Source organism: Amblyraja radiata, chromosome 9, assembly GCF_010909765.2.
Source record: "Amblyraja radiata isolate CabotCenter1 chromosome 9, sAmbRad1.1.pri, whole genome shotgun sequence".
NCBI lineage: Eukaryota > Metazoa > Chordata > Chondrichthyes > Rajiformes > Rajidae > Amblyraja > Amblyraja radiata.
This window is the reverse complement of record NC_045964.1, coordinates 44,845,160-44,867,045: the sequence shown is the minus strand read 5'-3', so window position 1 is coordinate 44,867,045 and position 21,886 is coordinate 44,845,160. Positions and strand designations below refer to the sequence as shown.

The 21,886-nt window shown below is 40.7% G+C and overlaps 1 protein-coding gene across 4 annotated transcripts in view; it reads left to right on the top strand.

Moving 5' to 3' along the window:
• samd4a (sterile alpha motif domain containing 4A) overlaps nt 1-18,285 on the top strand; it is a 117,610-nt gene extending 99,325 nt beyond the window's left edge. For 3 of the 4 annotated variants that reach the window (XM_033027242.1, XM_033027243.1, XM_033027244.1), the window contains 5 exons: nt 1,784-1,902; nt 6,081-6,282; nt 7,400-7,526; nt 11,730-11,813; nt 15,369-18,285. In XM_033027242.1, the coding sequence (XP_032883133.1) occupies nt 1,784-1,902; nt 6,081-6,282; nt 7,400-7,526; nt 11,730-11,813; nt 15,369-15,397 (561 nt within the window). In that variant the 3' untranslated portion in view covers nt 15,398-18,285. The remainder of the gene's footprint in view (nt 1-1,783; nt 1,903-6,080; nt 6,283-7,399; nt 7,527-11,729; nt 11,814-15,368) is intronic. The other variant, XM_033027245.1, reaches the window with a different exon arrangement.
• The last annotated feature ends 3,601 nt before the right edge of the window (nt 18,286-21,886 follow it).

The window sequence follows — 21,886 nt, the reverse complement described above, 5'->3', positions numbered from 1 at the left end:
GTTCCACCAAGACAATTTGCTATTTGGTGTACTTTAATATTCAATAATGCAAAAATAGTATACTCCAATTCCTACCAAATGGTCTAAAGATGTTATGAAAAGAGCATCCTGCCAATATTAGTCCATCAACCAACTCTGCCTAAGGAGATTTGCTGTTACTTTATATCTTTCCAATCTGTGGGCTTGGTGTGCACATTGGGCTGCGGTGATTGCTTGTCAAACGATAGGTTTTTGAAAGAGACTATTCCGATTTAAGGATATACATTATGCACTTTTTATAATTTATCAATTATTTTTTTATTTGATATCTTTCCATCCAATGTATAGAAATTACATTTTTCTTTGTAAAGTATAGTGTGAATGTACTTTTTCAGTCCAGGAGAATATTGTGCTAATCCTTCAATGGAAGTGCTTATTATATTATACTTTGCATCCTTATTTAAGAAATCCATAAAAATATATAAACGTCTAGAACTGTGAAACCTGATATAATGAATGAATGAATAAGTTTATTGGTCAAGTATATTCACATACAAGGAATTTGCCTTGATGCTCCGCCCGCAAGTGACAACACGACATAGTGACACATAAAACATTAAACATTAATAATAAAACATTATTGATTAAACATGTGAATTAAATAAAATATCAGAGCAAAAGGAGGCTACAGATTTTTGGTTATTGAGTACTCGTGGAAAAAAGCTGTTTTTATGTCTAGCTGTGGTAGCTTTGACAGTCCGGAGTCACCTTCCAGAGGGAAGTGATTCAAAGAGTTTGTGGCCAGAGTGAGAGGGGTCAGAAATGATTTTACCCGCTCGCTTCCTGGCCCTTGCAGTGTACAGTCGTCAATGGAGGGAAGGTTGCAGCCAATAATCTTTTCAGCTGATCAGACGATTCGCTGCAGCCTCCAGATGTCGTGCTTGGTGGCTGAGCCAAACCAGACCATGATGGAGAAGGTGAGGGCAGACTCTACAATGGTCGTATAGAATTGGACCATCATTGCCTGTGGCAGATTGTGCTTCCTCTGCTGCCACAGGAAGTACATCCTCTGTTGTGCCTTTTTGACTGTGGCGTCAATGGTGGCCCCCCATTTAAGGTCCTTGGAGATGATAGTTCCCAGGAACTTAAAAGACTCCATAGATGTGACTGTGATGTTATTGATTGTGAGAGGAGGGGGAGCTCTCCTAAAGTCTACTATCAGTTCCACTGTCTTAAGAGCATTGAGCTCCAGGTTATTGCGATGGCACCAGGACGCCAACTGTGTCACTTCCTGTCTGTAGGCAGATTCCTCCCCATCCTGGATCAGTCCAATCAGGGTTGTGTCATCCGCAAATTTGAAAAGCTTGACAGAGGAGTCAGTGGAGGTGCAGTCATTGGTATAGAGAGAATAGAGGAGAGGGGAGAGTACGCAGCCTTGCGGTGCTCCTATGCTGAGGGTTTGCGGGTTCGAGATGTGCTTTCCCAGCCTCACATGCTGCTTCCTGTCTGTCAGGAAGCTGGTGATCCACCGACAGAAGGGTTCAGGCACAGTCAACTCGGAAAGTTTGGAGTGTAGTAGCTCTGGCACAATATATAATATTACTGAAGCAGGGAAACCTTGCATCTTACTACTAATTTATGTGGAATAAAAATTTCCAGTCTTTAAAAAAAACAACCTGTAATTATAAAATGATGTTTAATTAGTTCTGGTTGCCTGAGTGAAAACATTAATATTAGATATTAAATAACATAACATGTAATGACATTTTACAGATTTAATTACAACTGTTTGCTCTTATCTTAGGCTTTTACAGAAACACAGAAGAAAAGATTATTGTCCTGGAAACAGCAGGTTCAGAAGCTCTTTAGATCTTTCCCCCGGAAATCTCTCTTGGATATGCCAGGCTATCGACAGCAAAGAAAGTGTGTTTTAATATTTACCTTCTTAATTCAGAATTTTTCTGCATTATTGAAATATTTATAATTTATTTCCATTTCTAACAGGCAATGTGTTTTATCTAATTAAATTATGAATTATAAATTTCCATTTCCTTAGTTTTGTGGTAATTTCTCCAGACAATTTAAACAATTTTCCCTTTAAAAATGTAATTCAGACAACATTCAGTTGATTGCTGTTTCTGATTACTTTTCCATGATATCCAAAACCTTTTTGGGCACACCTTTCGGGTGAGGAGAAAGAGGCTGACAGGGTATCTGAGGAAGAATTTTATTCCACCCACAAGCTGTTGTCATCTAGAACACCCTGTCTAAGATGATGATGACGACTAGTACTAGAAATAAATGGAGCACTTAATGTTAAAACATGCGAGGCTCAGGACCAGTGGTGGAAAATGGGTATTTGATAGTTGGTGTAGACAGTTTGGGCTGAAGGTACTGTTTCTGTGCCGTATGACTCCAGGGATCCCTGGTACCACTGAAGCCCTTGTGTGGAGTTGTGTCTTATGCAAAAGGAAGTGAAGGGGTTGGTGTTGGAGGTCAATTATCTCTGCCCCGGGCATTACTGCAGGAATTCCTTTAAACCCAGCATTATCCTACTTGCAATTATTTTCAAATGCTTTGTCAATGATCTTCGTTCCATTACAAAGTCTAAAGTGGTGATTTGTACCCCAAAACCACTAGACAATGACCATCAACAACAACAGTGTCCAAGTTTGCCTTACAATGAGCCCCCCATTATCAACGCACATGGGGAAATTCGCAGCTGAACAAGTTGCTTAAATACTGCGGCTACGCTGGTATTGTGCTACCCCAAAGTCCTTCAGTCATTGACACGGCACTTGATGAAATACTCTCCAATTGTCAAGGTGAATGCAATTCCAGCAAAGTTCCAGAAACTCAACGTCCTTCAGGACAACGTGTCCTACTCTCTCAGCACCAATCTACACCCTGACTGTTATTCCACTACTGGTATACCATGGCCACAGTGTTTATTTACAAAATGCCATGTAATGGGGAATTACCTTTGCTAGTCCCAACAACCAAACCCACAAAACATAGACACAAAATGCTGGAGTAACTCAGACTGAAGAAGGGTCTCGACCCGAAACGTCACCCATTCCTTCTCTCCAGAGAAGCTGTCTGCCCGCTGAATTACTCCAGTATTTTGTGTCTATCCGAACCAAACCCACAGCCTCTACCACCAAGAACAATTGCATGGAAATATCAATTGCTGCCCGTTTTCTTCCGAGTGTCGCACCATGTTGACTTGAAATTATTTTGTATTCCTTCATCACTGGGTCTCAGTCCTGCAGCTCCCAACCCAACTGCCTTAGTACTTTCCCCACAGTAGTTTAAGGTAATGGATTACCACCAACTGGTTGAGGGCAATTGGGGATTAGCAATAAATGGAGCCAATGGTGCCCAAACCCAGAAAACATATAAATAAAAAGTTGTTTTTAATTTTTGAAAAATATCAAAATTATTACTGTCATAGCTATAACTCTCTCTAAAGTACATTTTTCTTTTCCTATTGATAGTCTAATCTGTGTAATGACTCGATGTACTTTCACTGCTAATTTAAAAGAAATTCAGGAGCACAACAAAAATAGTGTTTAAAACAACTAAATTAATTGAACAAAACTGGTTTAATATTTGTCATGGTGTACAAATGGGATGCCAACCAAAAGTAATAATTAATAGCTGACGTTTTGTTGAGCAGCACTTAGGTTCCTACCAATATGTACTGAACCAAATATGGATCTTGTCGTCCAAGTAAACCCTATTCGGAATTCTTTTCGGACCATCTTGTACTAGTTGTTCATGTTCTCGCATTAAATTCATGAAAATTCTCTTCATAAACTTTAGATAATTTATTTTTAGATTGCAATATGTTTAAAATATAAACTCAGTCCATTTTCTTATAACATAAGCAAATATGGAGAGTTGTCTTATCCACTCATTCCAAATCTGTGCCTCCCATATATTAGATTCCATAGCCAGGGGAAATATGTTCCACATCTATCCTGTAAAGCTTTCTTAGTATTTCATATGTTTCAAATGAGACACACATATTCTATCGTGTTATAGAGGATGATTGCTTAGAAATCTTTCCTAGAGGTCACATGTTTTTAACAATAAGTGTATGTGTATGTACCAGCCATGTTTCTCTGCATATACATGCATATATTATCTTATATTACATATTACTCTTCCCTTTTCATCTTGAGCAATAATAGTAAAAATGTTTAGGAAGAAACTGCAGATGCTGGTTTAAACCAAAGATAGACACAAAATGCTGGAGTAACTCAGCAAGATGGGCAGCATGTCTGGAGAGAAGGAATGGGTGACATTTCGGGTCAAGACCCTTCTTCAGACTGAAAGTCACGGGAAAGGGAAACGGGGGATATAGACGATGATGTAAAGTGATATAGAACAAATGAATGAAAGATATGCAAAAAAGTAACAATGATAAAGGAAACAGGCCATTGTTAGCTGTTTGCTAGGTGAGAATGAAAAGCTGGTGATACTTCGGTGGGGAAGGGATGGAGAGAGGGAATGTAGAGGTTACTTGAAGTTAGAGAAATCAATATTCATACCCCTGGTATATAAGCTGCCTAAGCAAACTGAGATGCTGTTCCTCCAATTTGCATTTAACCTCACTCTGATAATGGAGGAGGCCTAGGACAGAAAGGTCAGTGTAATCGTTTCGCTGAACACCTTCGCTCAGTCCGCCTGGACCTACCTGATCTCCCGGTTGCTAAAAAAAACCACTTTAATTTAATTGTTTGTCATGTACATCAATGATCTGGATGATGGTGTGGTAAATTGGATTAGTAAGTATGCAGATGATACTAAGATAGGTGGGGTTGTGGATAATGAAGTAGATTTTCAAAGTCTACAGAGAGATTTATGCCAGTTGGAAGAGTGGGCTGAAAGATGGCAGATGGAGTTTAATGCTGATAAGTGTGAGGTGCTACATCTTGGCAGGACAAATCAAAATAGGACGTACATGGTAAATGGTAGGGAATTGAAGAATGCAGGTGAACAGAGGGATCTGGGAATAACTGTGCACAGTTCCCTGAAAGTGGAATCTCATGTAGATAGGGTGGTAAAGAAAGCTTTTGGTGTGCTGGCCTTTATAAATCAGAGCATTGAGTATAGAAGTTGGGATGTAATGTTAAAATTGTACAAGGCATTGGTGAGGCCAATTCTAGGAGTATGGTGTACAATTTTGGTCGCCTAATTATAGGAAGGATGTCAACAAAATAGAGAGAGTACAGAGAAGATTTACTAGAATGTTGCCTGGGTTTCAGCAGCTAAGTTACAGGGAAAGGTTGAACAAGTTAGGGCTTTATTCTTTGGAGCGCAGAAGGTTAAGGGGGGACTTGATAGAGGTCTTTAAAATGATGAGAGGGATAGACAGAGTTGACGTGGATAAGCTTTTCCCACTGAGAGTAGGGAAGATTCAAACAAGGGGACATGACTTGAGAATTAAGGGACAGATGTTTAGGGGTAACATGAGGGGGAACTTCTTTACTCAGAGAGTGGTGGCTGTGTGGAATGAGCTTCCAGTGAAGGTGGTGGAGGCAGGTTCGTTTTAATCATTAAAAAATAAATTGGATAGTTATATGGACAGGAAAGGAATGGATGGTTATGGTCTGAGCGCAGGTATATGGGACTAGGGGAGAGTACGTGTTCGGCACGGACTAGAAGGGTCGAGTTGGCCTGTTTCCATGATATAATTGTTATATGGTTATATGGTAATTCCCCTTCCCATTCTCACACTGACCTTTCTGTCCGAAAGCTTGCCTCCATTGTCAGAGTGGGGTTATTCATTAATTACATTTTCATATATTTTATATTCATGTGTATTGTGTTTACAGGCATGTTATTCTGCTGCAATTAAGAATTTCATTGTTCCGTTCTTGGTACATTTGACAATCAAACACTCTTGACTTGACTAATTGTATTACAGTAAAGAACAATTAAATGCAAATAGCACACAAAGTACATATTATGAACACATTTATCTGTATTAGCGCGCGCGCGCGCTCACACACACACACACACATTTCAAATTTGCCATGATTGTTTCTAAGAATTTAAATTAAATATAGTTGTCTATTGTTTTCTTTCCACAGCTGGGGTTTCGGTCAGTCCAACTCCCTACCAGCAGCTGGATCTGTAGGTGGAGGAATTGGTCGACGAACTCAACGCCAATTCCAGATGCCCCCTCGAAACCTTCCCATTGCCCGCCTGGGTCTGATGAGTCCAAGCGGACTCATGAGTGCCTCACAGCGAAGCACAGCCAGCAATCCAGCCATATTAAAACAAGGAAGGCAGGTTGGTTGAGGCATTTGTCTTTTTATACTGCTTGTTAAAAGATTTGTAATCAAATGCTTTTGTAAATGCGCAGCTTATGAATGTGATTCCTGTTTGTCAAGAAGGTACAGGTATTACATTCCTGACAATGATAAATGAGCCAGTTAAAATAAGTACTCTAAGTCCATTTTAAAGACCCTGTGTAGGCATTTTCCCATCTTAGTATTTATTTTAGTGCAGAGACTCGGCATGGAAACAGGCCCATCAAGTCCACGTCGACGATGATCACCCATTCACACTCGTTCTCTATTATCCTTTTTTCCATCCACTCCATACACGCTAAGACCAATTTATGAAGGTGAATTAACTTACAAGCCTGCACTTCTTTAAAATGTCAGAGGAAACCCGTGGTCACAGGGAGAACGTGCAAACTTCACAAGTAAAGTTCCCAAGGTCAGGATCATACTCTTATCTCTGGTACTGTGAGACAGCAGCTCGGCCAGCTGAACAACTGTGCTGCCCACTAGTGTCTGAAAATACATAATGAAAATATTGAAGAGTACTGACTTCCCTTCTGACAATTCGGGAAGCCCTAGAATTTTATGTACAGTACAGCGCAAAACTTATTTCGGCAGAATCTGGATGTAAAACAATGTATACAACATGTAAGTATAATTATACCTCTCGCATAGTTAACGCATCGGCTGTTTTTAGAATAGTGCATGCAGTACTGGTTGTCACATGATCACAGAAAGGATGTGGAGGCTTTGGAAAGGGTGCAGAGGAGGTTTACCAGAATTCCGCCTGATTCGGAGGGTATTAGCTACAAAGTGAAGCTGGACAGACTTGGATTGTTTTCACAGAAATGCCCGAGGTTGAGGGGAGATCTGGTGGAAATATATAAGGACCCTTCTTCAGACTGATATGAATATAGATTCAGAGGGATATGGATGATGTGCAGGCAGATAAGAGTTGGTCTTGGCATCATGTTTGGCACAGACATTGTGGGCTGAAGGGCTTGTTCCTGTGCAGTACTAATCAATGGTCTATGGTGAAATGTATATAACTGCTGTTTTCATATATTTGAAGTAATATTTTTGAAGTTATTCTGCTACATATACAGTTTATGCTTCCACAGAACCTATGGTTTGCTAACCCTGGAGGAAGTAACAGTATGCCAAGCCGAACTCATAGTTCAGTCCAGCGTACACGCTCTCTGCCTGTTCATACATCACCGCAAACCATGTTGATGTTTCAGCAACAAGGTGAGTTGAAGAGTAACATAAGACAATGCCTTTATTTAGATGGGTAAAAATTAGCATCAGTTCTGATACACTCTTGGAAAATATTATGCTTCAATTGTGACTCTGCATTCCTTTGAAATTGTGAGGATATTTCTACCCAGCAAGGCCAGCATCTGCAGAGGCTGGCTGGCCAAAGGCCAAAGTATGCAAACCAGAATCTATTATGGCTGGACCAAGAAAAGTATGTGATGCTATTCAGATTACTGAATTGATTAAACCACAGGCATCCCTTGTGGGATCTATCTATAAATAATAGGTTGACTCTACTGGTTCTTAAGTTAGCTTTGGCTTTGTAGCTTAGGCTGAAATTATATTGCTTTAGTCCAACAAAAACAAAGTTTTCTATTTTTAAATGCTGTAGCACATCACATGCATCATGGAAGGTATGCAGCTCATAGATATTGAATGAATTTATTATTCTCAACTGAAAAATATGCTATGAAATAGATGTTTTCTGTACATGGTAAATACTTGAGAGTGAGACTCACTTTTTTCTGAATTTCTTTGCACAATAAGTCGAAAATTAAAGGAAACCCTGCTAAATAGTTGGCCTTGAAGTTATGTAATCTTTGCAAATAAAGTATGAAGGCAAAAAGGGGCCAGGAGATAGGTCTGGCGGGTACCATAAAAGACAATCCCAAAAGATTTTATAAATAGATTAGGGGGAAATGGATAACGAAAGAGAGTGGGACCTCCCAGGAATCAAAGCGGTCACCTCTGTGTGGAGCCACAGGAGATGGACAAGATCCTCAATGAGCATTTCTCCTCTGTATTTACCGAGGAGAAACAGTAGGACGGAGGAAATTGGAGCAGTGACTGGAAGTGTCTTGAGAGCAGTCAGAGTTACCGTCGAGGAAGTACTGAAGGTACTGTCGTGTTTGAAGGTAGACAAATCTCCGGGGCCTGATCAGATATATCTGAGGACATTGTTGAAAACTAGAGAGGAAATTGTGGGAGCCCTGGGTGAAATTTATGAGTCGTTGTTAAATACAGGAGAGGTGCCAGAGGATTAGAGGGTGGCAAATATTATACCTCTTTTCAAGATGGGCTGCAGAGAAAATGCTGGGAACTTTAGGCCGGTGAGCTTCACATCTGTAGTTGAGAAGTTGCTGGAGAGTATTCTGAGGGATAGGATATACAGGCATTTGGATGGGCAAGGGCTGATTAGGGACAGTCAGCATGGTTTTGTACGTGAGCGGTCGTGTCTCACAAATCTGATCGATTTTTTTTAAGACGTGACAAAAAAAGGTTGATGAAGGCAGAGCTGTAGACGTTCGACAAGGTGCCGCATTGTAGGCTGCTCTGGAAGGTTAGATCTCATGGGATCCAAGGAGAGATAGCTGAATGGATCGCAAAGTGGCTCCATGGAAGGAAGCAGAGGGTGATGGTGGAAGGTTGCTTCTCAGAATGGAGGCCTGTGACTAGTGGTGTGCCACAGGGTTCGGTGCTGGACCCGTTAACGCTTGTCATCTACATCAATGATTTGGATGAGAACATACAGGGCAAGATTAGCATTACCTAAAGCAAAGTTTGTAACTTTGTTTCAAAATTATTTTGCCATTACAATGGTCCCTGGGGTTTGCAAATAATATAATTGCAGGCATTTCTACTAGAATGCAATAGTTGCGTTCATAAGAAACCTTGCTTCATGGTGAACCTCATTATAAATATCATGGGGAAAATGGATGAAAGGCTAGTGAGCTTCAGACTCAGAATGACATATTTTTCTCATAGGATTTTCACCAATAGAGACTTTTTAACAGGTAGAAGTTTATTTTTGTTACTCCAAGCTAAAAATACTAAAGGCTGTATATTTCTTGGTAATCTATACATAATTTCACTCGTCTTGTTATCTTCCGGTTTGCGTTTTTACATTTGCGCAAAAATGGTACGCAATAGCGCTACCATTTTTCATCACCTTATGGGCCTGTCCCACTTAGGCAATTTTTTAGGCGACTAGGCTGACGCCACATGGTGTCGCCTGCATGGTTGTGAGTAGTCCCCTTTGTCGCCCAAAGCGTCATAGTGTCTTTCTGGTCGCCGCTGGATTTTCAACATGTTCAAAAATTTTCGCCGTCAGTGGGCTTGACGCCAATGAGCGTAACTTAACTTCTCCTGTCATAGGTTGTCGACAGGATGGCGTAGGTTGTCGGCAGGATGGCGTAGGTTGTCGCCAGGATGACGTAGGTTGTCGTAGCTTGTCGCGGGTGGACATAGGTTGTCGTAGGTGGACGTCCTAATGGGTCGCCGGTTGTCGGTAGCTTGCTGTACCTTGACGTCGAGTAGGTGGTAGGTTGTTGTAGCTTGTTGTAGACATTGTCGTAAGGGGTCCAGTAGCCGGTTTTTCGGCAACATGCTACAACTCAGTGGGACAGGCCCATTACTCACCATTGTCTGCAAATGCACCAAGTTTTGTTCCGATCAGCGGTATTTTAAAAAAGTTATTAAGGTTTAAAAACCTCCGCTCTTAGTCACTGGCCGCGGCCCACCTTCCTGCCGGCGCGGCGTTCCTGCCGGGGATACAGAGGCCTGGGCGCTGAGGGCGCTGACTCCTCCGGGTTGATGCTCCTCCGGGGCACGCAAGAAGGGAGAGGAGCGGCAACCTCAAAATCCTGGGGGAGGTGAGGAGGGAGAGTGATGGGGATTGAGGGGGTAGGAAGGGAGAGGGAGTGGAAAGTGGGGGAGGTGAGGAGAGGGAGTGGGGGATAGAGGGAGAGGTGGGGGACGTAGGGAGTGGGTAATAGAGGGAGAGGAGGGCAGTGGTGGAGTTGAGGAGCGATAGTTAGGGGGATTGGTGGAGGTGGGGGGGGGATAGAGGGATAGTAGGGGGGTAGGGAGGAGAGAGGAGTTATGGAGGGAGGGAGTGACTGAGGTAGGGGAAAGGATGAAGGAACGGTGAGGGAGGGATTGGGGAGGAGAGGGGAAAGAAGGAGGAAGGTGGGGGAGGGGGATGGAGTGCTTGGGATGAGGGGAAATGAGCCGCGCCTGCGCAGTTGGGGGCTCCTGGTGAGTGATAGAATATTGCGTTGGGGGAACGGATTGCGTTGGGGGACCAGGCCTCCCATGTGACAGGGACCCAACGAGTCCCACTTAGACTAGTATAGTTTAATAGTAGATTCTGGTTTGCATACTTTGGTCTTACTAGCCACACAGCCACTGCAGATACTGAACTGAAAAGTTGCCTGTCCATTACCTCCAGAGATGCTACCTGACCCACTGCTACTTGACCCCAGCACTTTGGGTTTTACTGAAAATTACAGCATCTGCAGTTCCTTGTGTCTCTTTAAAAACTGTACATGGTACAGTTATATTACATTGTTTCATAGAATATCATTGCACGCGTCAATAGAAGTAATCTGAAGAAGGCCTCAACCCGAGACGATGCTTGTCCATTCCATCCACAGATGCTGTGCATTCCCTCCACAGACCCACTGAATTCTTTCAGCATTTTCAGCTTTCAGTTTTTTTTGTCAATAGAAGTGATTGCTCTTCAATTTCAATGGCCACTTGGGGCAAAACTGACAGACTGTTTTATTCAGAGACAACGCTGTCTGATTACTGCAGAGTGGTTACATGGAAATATTTTTGCCCAAAACAGATTTTTTCAATTAGGCCTGGGAGATTGATCTACCAACATACATTTTAAGTTGTCCAGCACCTATTCTATGTTCTCCTCAGAAATTACAGAGGAGAAATATTCATTGAAGACCTTGCCCATTTCCTGCACATCCAAACACAGATGTCCACATTAGTCTTTGAGGGGGCCTATTCTCTCCCAAAAAGAATAGGACGATAGATGTAGTCAGCTGAACAAAGATGTGCAATTAAATTAGGAGATGACCTTGAAGGCAGATCTGAGGAGATCAAAATATTCCAGAGGGTTTTAGGTCTGGAGGGTATTAGAGATGCGCAAGAATATGGATACCAATAAGGATACAGATTTGTATACCAAGTAGCGATTTTAAAATGAACACACTACTTGAGCATGAAATAACTGAATTTCATTCAGAATTCAAGTTGGATACTTTTTTTTTTATTACCTGTGAAACCTTTCGATGCTGAAAGGTCTTTTTAACAATTTTCAAATGTGAAATTATTGTTAATGTTCAGTGTCAAAATAGTAATTATCTATGAATGCTGACAGAAAGACTATTTTCCTTTTAGAGTTCCAAGTGCCAGTGACTGAACCTGATATAAACAACAGACTGGAATCGTTGTGCCTCAGTATGACTGAACATGCCTTGGGTGGTAAGCGTAAAGCATTGAAAATAGAATGTTATGCATGTAAACCTGAATCAGTTGTAAAATTAGAATGCTTCGGAATTATGTGAAAGGACAACATGCTTTTAATTGGTTTGATCTGGTAAACCAAATTTATTATAAAGACCCTGAGAGGATGAATAATCTCATAGCATTTTTGTTTCTGTTTTACAAGTGTAAAGGTCGCTATTTGTCAGCTGCAATCTATAATTACTGTTAATGCCTTCATTCTTTGATCTGTCACTTACAAAAAAAGGTGAGGATTCTTGATAGAAAATTGCCCTGATCTGAAAAAAGATCCCAAACCAATTGGCCTATTTTGAATCCTCTAATTTTTCTGTGGAATTCCCTAAATGTTCCCTTTTATCTCAAAGTTAAATTGAACTGCTTTAACATCACCTCACCATATATAAAACTGTAAACATTTGCAGCATTGGAGTCCACTTGGATCATATCTATCTTTTTAATGAGAATCATTATGTCTTCTAATTTTGTTCCATAATTTGGTGTCATGCTATCCTTAAACTATATTGAACTCTCCTTTCAAAAGATGACATGATGAGCATCCCATGTTCTAACAAATTGCAGGAAGGAATTCCAGCTGATACTTTCACTCTGACAATAATAAATGCTCAAACTAGAAGAAATAATCCTTCTTTCAAATCTTTATTCATTTTCAAGAAAACTTACTTTCCACCTTCTAGTATCACCTTGATCAATATGTATCATGATTATCAATGGATTTAATTTCCTTTCTTTCATGCAACAACCAGAAATCTTTTCAATACTAATGTATTGTAGTGATATATGATAGTAATTCTGAAATCCAGAAAGGTTGTTGCCCTTTTATTATACCTTGGTTTACTTGCATTGTTAGACTATTTCCAACTTCGTGTTTCCATTAAATGCCAACACATACTGCCTGCTTTCAGTTCTTAGTGTATTGTCCGTCAGCTTCATACATTGTAAATACATTCATGGCTTGTCTATCCAATGTGCTCATCCTCTTACCCAAATGTCTTTGGTCATCTTCTCTGTTTTCTGAAGTACGTATTTGGTGTTGGGAGCAAATGTTATGAATAGGTTCTCTCCATTTTATTCCAAGACACAATTGCAGGATAAATACCTGAGTTGCCTTCTCTTCACCCACTCTTAAGAACAATTCAGACATGGCCCAGACACCACCTCCACTCTGCTGTAGAATTTGTAAAGTCCATGGCTATTCTTTCACAACTCATCTTTCCCATCCAGTCACTGGATTTTGTAATCTTGAATTTGAATGTCCTCAATGCCTGACCTTCTAGAAAGATTTACAACTCTGTTCCTCCTGACCCCAGATTCAAGAGTTTATTGCTCAATAGGAAACAGTTTTCTGTTAGAAGCCACAGTCGCTGAGCAGGTCATAGAGTCATAGGGTGATACTGTGTGGAAACAGGCTCTTCGGCCCAGCTTGCCCACACCGGCCAACAATGTCCCAGCTGCACTAGTCCCACTTGCCTGCGCTTGGTCCATATCCCTCCAAACCTGTCTAATTGTTTATTAAACAATGGGATAGTCCCAGCCTCAACGACCTCCTCTGGCAGCTTGTTCCATACACCCACCATCCTTTGTGTGAAAAAGTTACCCCTCGGATTCCTATTAAATCTTTTCCCCTTCACCTTGAACCTTTGTCCTCTGGTCCTCGATTCCCCTACTCTGGGCAAGAGACTGTGCATCTACCCGATCTATTCCTCTCATGATTTTGTACACCTCTATAAGATCCCCCCTCATCTTCCTGCGCTCCATGGAATAGAGACCCAGCTTACACAACCTCTTCCTATAGCTCACACCCTCTCGTCCTGGCAACACCCTCATTAATTTTTTCTGAACCCTTTCAAGCTTAACAATATCTTTCCTTTAACATGGTGCCCAGTACTGAACACAATATTCTAATACGGTCTCACCAACATCTTATACAACTGCAACATGACCTTCCAACTTCTATACTCAATACTCAGACTGATGAAGGCCAAAGTGCCAAAAGCCTTTTTGACCACCTTATCTACCTGCGACTCGACCTTCAAGGAACCATGCACTTGTACTCCTAGATCCTTCTGCTCTACAACACTACCCAAAGGCCTACCATTTACTGTGTAGGTCCTGCCCTGGTTCGATGTCCCAAAATGCAACACCTCACACTTCTCTGTATTAAATTCCATCAACCATTCCTCCGCCCACCTAGCCAATCGATACAGATCCTGCTGCAATCGTTCACAACCATCTACACTATCTGCAAAACCACTCACTTTTGTACAATCAGCAAACTTGCTAATCTTGCCCTGTATGTTCTCATCCAAAACATTGATGTAGATGACAAACAGTAACGGGCCCAACACCAAACCCTGAGGCACACCACTACTCACAGGCCTCCAGTCCGAGAAGCAACCTTCCACCATCACCCTCTGCTTCCTTCCAGCATCTCAGAAAAACATGGATTGGTGAAGTTTCAGGTCAGGACCTTTCTTCAGACCCAGTGATGTTTCGGGTCTGGGCCCTTCTTCAGACTCCTTTATCCTTCTCCTGAGATGCTGCCTGACCTGATGAGCTGCTCCAGCATTCTGTGTCTTTTGTGAACCAGCAACTGATATTGCTAGTTTCTACAACATTTTCTGTTATATTTGTACTTGAAGTTTTATCAGCCTTTCCTTTGACCTTGGAATCCTTTCTGAAAATCCACTTCAGTATTTTCTGTATTTGATTGATTCATCCTATTGGTCACATAAACACTTGCCTTCAATACATTTGTTTGGCTGTTACTTAGTAGTTTGTGCTTTTAGCTATACAATTAATTTACTACAATATGAATGTTTAAAAAAGGAAATGGGTATACCTTTCACTCCCCATTCAGTTCCATACTTTAACTTCCTTTGCATCAGAGTCTGCATCTTTTTGTTCTCCACCTATCACCTCCTAGCCTTTTGCTATCCCCACCCTTCATTCCCCCATCTAACTGTAATCTGCCAATCAACACCTCCTAATCTGTATCCACCAATTGCTTGCAAACTCTTGCCCACTCTTCCCTCCACCTCTTTATATAAACTACTTCCCCCTCTTTCAGTCTAGATGAAGGGTCTCTTCATTTCCCTCCACAGATGCTACCTGATCCACTGTTTAGTTTAGTTTAGAGACACAGCGCAGAAAGAGGCCATTCAATCCACCAGGTCAGTGGCGACCAGCCATCCCAGCACTCTAACACTATCCGACACATGCTGAAACTAAAATGGTAATTCCAAATAATCTTGATTAGTTCCCCTTTAAATAAGTTTAGAGCGGGAACATATGAAATGAATCAACCTGTGATTTTGGAGTTTTACAATGGAATACCATTTAAATTGTCACTTTGAATGGAATTTATTATCTGCACTGTTGTCAAAACTTAAAGTGAAGTTTCAAGCACTCTCTGAGGCAGATCAAATAAAAATGCTAGATTATACATCGATGTACATCACAGTATATGAGAATATTTCAATAAAACCATAGCACTGACTTTGGTTTAATTTTCAGATGGTGCTGACAGAACCTCAACCATCTAGAAGGATAAACTACACCAGTTGGTGCTGGCTCTGAATCTTATAAGGGATCGTGGGTTCAGACCACGTTCACAAGTTCCAGTCACGAGCCCTGGTCAGGGTCAATTGAAATCTTGTTTCTGCAAGGTGTAACGAACATTTTATTTTTTTGCTCAAGTGTTTGGATTGTCACTGTGTCATCAAGTCCTGAAGCATTGTCAGGCCAAATAAAAGTACTTCAGTCCATGAAAAGGATTTGGCTGTGAAACAACCTCAGAGAAGTCCCAATTCGTGTGAGCAGAGTAATCAGTGCAGAAGTGGCCAATGAGTGGAGTAATCTTTTGCCATAGCAAGAGTTGGATTTCAAGTGTGGTTGGTTACTTTTCTGTACTTAGAAACATTTGTTTTAAAAATATCTATAAACTTGGATTAAAAATGTATCACCAAAAGAAACAGTGAGACACATATGATGTCTTTCATCTTGATTGTACCGGATATGGTTGTTGAGCTATTTTCAGGATTGAAGTGCTGTCGTCATGAAAAGGACTCTGAGGATAATAATTTAAGTGCAACTAAAATTAACTTCTTGTTTACATAAATATAAAGGGTACGTAAATATTTTCAGGTATGCCATTGTTATATGTATTGTCATTGTTAAAGCATTTTTATCCCCTCTGCAGTAGCAGCAGGTTTGCTCTTTTTGATTAGCAGCAAAGCTATGCTTCCATGGGATAGTTGCTTATTCTAAAATAAAATGTAAGTGCTCAGTCTGAGTAAGTACAGATGTTGAAGATGATGAAAAAGAGAAAGGATGTTCTGGAATGTTGGTGAATGTGGGAGAGTTGTGATACCATATGAGTTAGTCAATCAGTTTTGCAGTCAGTCTAACTGTTGGCAAGTATGCTCTGCTCTTGTTTTGCTTCAGATTTTTGCCCCCCCCCCTCCATTCCCTCCCATCCTCATTGCAAAAAGACCCAATGTTTACAGTTAAATTAAGTTGGTACTTCATTAAAATTATCAGGTCCTAAATATTCTCTACATCCTCTCCCTAGCCACTTACCCAAAGTGTTCAAAAATCTGCTGTCTAGAGATTAAGCATTGAATAGAGATGGAGAGAGCAAGTTTATATAATATACAAGGCAAAGGAAGGGCAAGGTCTAAGAAAAATCGGAGAGAAACTGGGTGAGGTTGAATAAATATGGACATTTTGTAAGAAATTGAGTTGGAATTGCAGTATTATAGGATAGCAGAGTATGAAACTATTTTCAGAATAAGTGCATTTATGTTTATACAGTGAATGCAAGTTCAAACATTTTATGTGACTCCATTCATACTAACACAAAAACCTGTTTAATGAGAGTCATTAAAAGTATTTACAAATCAGAATTGATATTTATTCCTCCACTGATTTATAGATGCAGAGGTTATCTATTAATTAGATGTATTATTTTAGATATGTTAAGTATTAACTTGCTATGGCTGGTAACCATGAGTATGTCTCAAAATATTAACATCCATTTAGTTAATTTTTAATATTATTGCTTATTTCTATTGATAAGGTATAGTTGAAATATTTACATTGATAAAAAAATGTTTTGCTAAGAAGTGCTGCCTAGTGAATTAATTTTAACATGTGGCTTTGTCTTGAGAACACTGATGCCATTTTTTTTTCTGTTGAGTCCTGTATTGACTGCAGGTGTAGAGCTTGATTAATACTATCCTATGTAAATTGAATTATTTATGAAATGAATGCATGCTATAAGGCTGTGAAGTCAAATATCTAGAAATAAAGCGGCAGTGCCTTTCCTTTTGTATCTTCCACATACCCCAAAACATTAACTGTTTTATACAGAACAAATAGCACCATCAATTCAAAAACAAAGGTGATAAAGATGTATTCTTGATATTTATGGTCTTTGTTTTTGTTTGCACACTGAATATCCTTGCAAGCTCTGCACAGTAACTGTTTTGAAATGCTTAATTGTTTGTGGACATTGGATAAACTTAGTCGTGGAACGGTATAGAACAACTTACTGTGGTAAGCTGTGGCAGATACTGACTGACATTTTTCAAACTTCTACCAGGTTACTGCAATGCCTTTACGAGATTATGGCTGGAAAAAATACCTAGTAGTGGGGATATTTTAAAGTTCAGAGCAAGGGCTTGCTATGGATGTGTGTGCACTATATATGAGAAACTAGATCAAACAAATTTTTTAAAATTGTTTTGTACAAGCTATCAGGATTTGATGAGATGGCTTTTATTTTTTGTATTTCTTTAACGATTCAGAAAATAGTGAATGTTTATTCCTCTGAGAGGAATAGGAAGCTAATAATAAGTAGTAACTTCCTCCCTCTTTTTTTTATATATTATATTATTCCCTAAGTATTTATGGACAGTTTTGTTGAACAGTGTAGAACCTTTTTCTGTCTTTAAAATACACCATCCCATATTATTTTATTTCCTTTGTTGCATGTCAGACAGAGGTAATCCCCACCTGGTAGGTGCATGCATGCTATTGTTCTTGTTTTCCTGGACAAGAAATATGTTTCTTGCATAGTTACTGCTGCACATAAATGCATATTTTTAGTTTGTCACCTTATGGAAAAAGCACGTTTGTTACATGTTAAAGCTTTATGACAAACACTCGTATGTTTTACTTGCTGTTCTTTGCAAGTGGATAGTTTTCAAATGTTCTTGTTTAAAGTTACCAATGAATTACTCTTGTGACTTAAAACAGCAAATGCAACAATGTATTTATTTACTCCCAGTTCTGTCACTTAACTAAAATGACGGTTATCTCATATCAGCATTATATTGAAAGTGAAGGGAGATAATACAAGTTTTTGTAACATTGTGGTGTATGTGTTTGTTTTTTGCAAAATAAAAATTACACATCCAGTTTGAACATTCATGCTACGCCAAAGAAAGCTTCTGTATCTAAGCACTAAAGATGAGTAATCAGGCCATTCTCTTGAAGAGCAAAGTGGTCAGAGAACAGTTGTCTGCATTTTCCTCTTACTCCGTCAGTGTTATCATGTTCTGTGCCATTTTCTGCTCAGGAAAGTGGCATTAAATGTTAAATCTCTTGTGCCTGAGCAAGCAGGTGTAAAGAATAATCTATGTTGGTTGACCTATCATATGGTTCTTTTTTTTATTAGCTTTCTCTTTGACTTTCACTTTGGGGCAATCTTTTTCACTGAGCACAACTGTTTAACTACTTAACACAATTCAAGCCAACTAATAAGCCACTGGTTTGGTGAAAGAGTGTGAGACAATGTTGTAGGCAGTGGTCACATTCACAGTACAGTAATATCTTGATTCAGTGTTTCCACTTTGAAGGAAATTACCCGAAATTCGGGGAATTCTGGTTGTCTTCGGGTAATTTTATGGGAAATTTAATAATTTCCGGAAATTTCCACATCCGGCCCGCGAACGGGTGTAAAGGTAAAACATACAGCACTGCCGATTTGGTGCTCAAGGGATTAAACAGAGCGCTGTCAATTTAATGCGTGGGAATTTAAACTAAGAACTACTACGCTATGGATTCTAACGGCCCTGTCCCACTTAGGAAACCTGAACGGAAACCTCTGGAGACTTTGCGCCCCACCCAAGGTTTCCGTGCGGTTCCCGGAGGTTTTTGTCAGTCTCTCTACCTGCTTTGACTACCTGCAACCTCCGGCAACCAGCTGCAACCTCTGGGAACCGCACGGAAACCTTGGGTGGGGCGCAAAGTCTCCAGAGGTTTCCGTTCAGGCTTCCTAAGTGGGACAGGGGCATAAATATAGCGCTACCGGCTGTAGCGCTATGGGCTTTAAACATAGCGCTATGGGCCACGGGTCACAGACTGTTCGGGAAAATTCTCGTATAACAATGAGTCTTTGGAATTCTCTTTCTCAGTGGAAGTTGAGCCTTTGATTATTTTTCAGGCAGTGGTAGAATTCTGGATAAGCCGAGTGGTGAAAAGTTACCAGTGGGCGGTGGGATTGCAGATACATTGGGATTGGCCTTGATTTTGCAGAAAGGTTGGTGGGCTCAAGGGGCCGAGAGGGAGGGGAGGGAGGGAGAAGGAGGGAGGGAGATAGGGAGAAGGAGGGAGAGAGGGAGGGAATAAGAGAGGGAGGGAGATAAAAAAGGGAGATGGAGGGAGGGACGGAGAGAAAGAGGGAGGGGGGGGAGAGGGAGGGATCGAGAGAGGGGGGAGAGGGTGGGAGGGAGAGAGAGCAGAGACTGAGATGAGAGCAGGTTGAAAAAAAGAAGACAATGACAGCTGTTGGAGGCATCGAAAGCTGCCTTGCATAACACTACAAGTGAGTAACAGAAGCAAGCAGATACGGTGTAGTTACATAGATCTGTTTTGCCTTGTTCTTCTTTGTGTTGTTAACGTGTGCCCGCGAAAATAACCCAACAACAAATAGCATGCAGGAAGCATTTTTGAAAATTTCAGGAAATACCATCAAATTCCAGGAAATTTGGGATTCTATTTAAGGAAAAAAAATTTTTGATGTGTGGAAGCTGCACTTTAGATACTTTCCTAGAAAATGGAGCTCTGAATAAAACAACTCGTTATTTTGAACTCGCTTATTGCTGAAGGTACACAAAAATGCTGGAGAAACTCAGCGGGTGCAACAGCATCTATGGAGCGAAGGAAATAGGCAACATTTCGGGCCGAAACCCTTCTTCAGACTGGCTTATTGCTGACTCCAGCTAACTCACTGGTAAGTCTGTACACTTTTCCACATGTTTACTCTGGATGTTTACCTTTTTATTCCACTTCCATTCTTGGCTCCAGTATAAAACGATTCACCCACTGGAGCTTTGATTCCCCTGCGCAGAGTTATAGTGTTGTACTTGTGTTGGCCGTATGAGATATATCTGACCTGAACACCATGCTCCCCTATCTACTTCTGACTGGAGCTTTGATTCCCGCGCACAGACTTATCGCATTAGATTTATTTTAAAAAGAACTGCAGATGCTGGAAAAATGGAAGGTAGACAAAAATGCTGGAGAAGCTCAGCGGGTGAGGCAGCATCTATGGAGCGAAGGAATAGGTGATGTTTCAGGTCGAGACCCTTCTTCTGGCTGATGTGGGGGGGGGAATATAGACAATAGGTGCAGGAGTAGACCATTCGGCCCTTCGAGCCAGCACCGCCATTCAATGTGATCATGGCTGATCATCCACAATCAGTGCCCCGTTCCTGCCTTCACCCCATATCCCCTGACTCCGCTATCTTTAAGAGCCCTATCTAGCTCTCTCTTGAAAGTATCCAGGGAACCGGCCTCCACTGCCCTCTGAGGCAGAGAATTCCACAGACTCACAACTCTGTGTGAAAAAGTATTTCCTCATCTCCGTTCTAAATGGCTTACCCCTTATTCTTAAACTGTAGCCCCTGCTGGACTCCCCCAACATCGGGAACATGGTTCCTGCCTCTAGCGTGTCCAAACCCTTAATAATCTAATATGTTTCAATAAGATCCCCCTCATCCTTCTAAATTCCAGAGTATACAAGCCCAGCCGCTCCATTCTCTCAGCATATGACAGTCCCGCCATCCTGTGAATTAACCTTGTGAACCTACGCTGCACTCCCTCAATATAATGAGCACAAGAGGAGGTGTGAGGATTGCTATTCACTTCCCATTTTCCCACAAAGCTTTTATTTGTATTGCAGGTCACCAGTTAAAAGTTATGGAATACTTTCCATTTGCTGAGATGAGATCAGCTCCAACAATGTTCCAGTATTGAGTGTTCCAGAAACTCAACACCATTAAAAAGGCATTTGGACAGGTATACGGATGTGAACGGTTCAGAGGGATATAGGCCAAATTCAGGCAAATGGGACCAGCTTAGATGTGGCATCTTGGTTGGCACGGACAAGTTGGGCTGAAGGGCGTGTTTCTGTGCTGTATCACTCTGACTCTAAGTTTGCCAGCAGAGCCTTTTATTGAATTTGTAGAAATATTATTTATCTATTTAATTGAAAGAAATATGCTTCATTTTGTGGTTGAATTTTGCTGACTCATATTGTTTGTGTAATACATGGCCTTTTTACTCAATTGCTTTAGCCACCTAGAGCAGACATAAAGCTTAAATTCCCTTAAAAGATCAGACCGTGTTATGGTCAATTGAACAAAACATTTACAATAAGCTAAAGTGAGTATTTTAAGAAATGTTAAAGTGGTCTATCATTTCCAAAGTTAGGAAAGACTGAGGGGAAATAAAGGGATTTTCCAGACTTGGAGAATGTGTGAAACCTTAGATGTTCATAGTACAACAATCAAAGGTTGGTGAGTCCCAACCTGCAGAATGATAGTTTAAGATCACCATAGGAACAAGGAAGGAGGTTAAGGGGATTTTTTTCCCAAAAAGGTACTGTTTAGGGTGTGGGAATGAATTCGGAGAAAATCTGTTCAACTTGTGATTCACCGTGGCTCAAAGTAGATCAGGAATTTCAAAACTTTCTGGGTGGAGGAGAATTGGGAGTCTCTTTATTCTAAAGATCTGATACGATAATT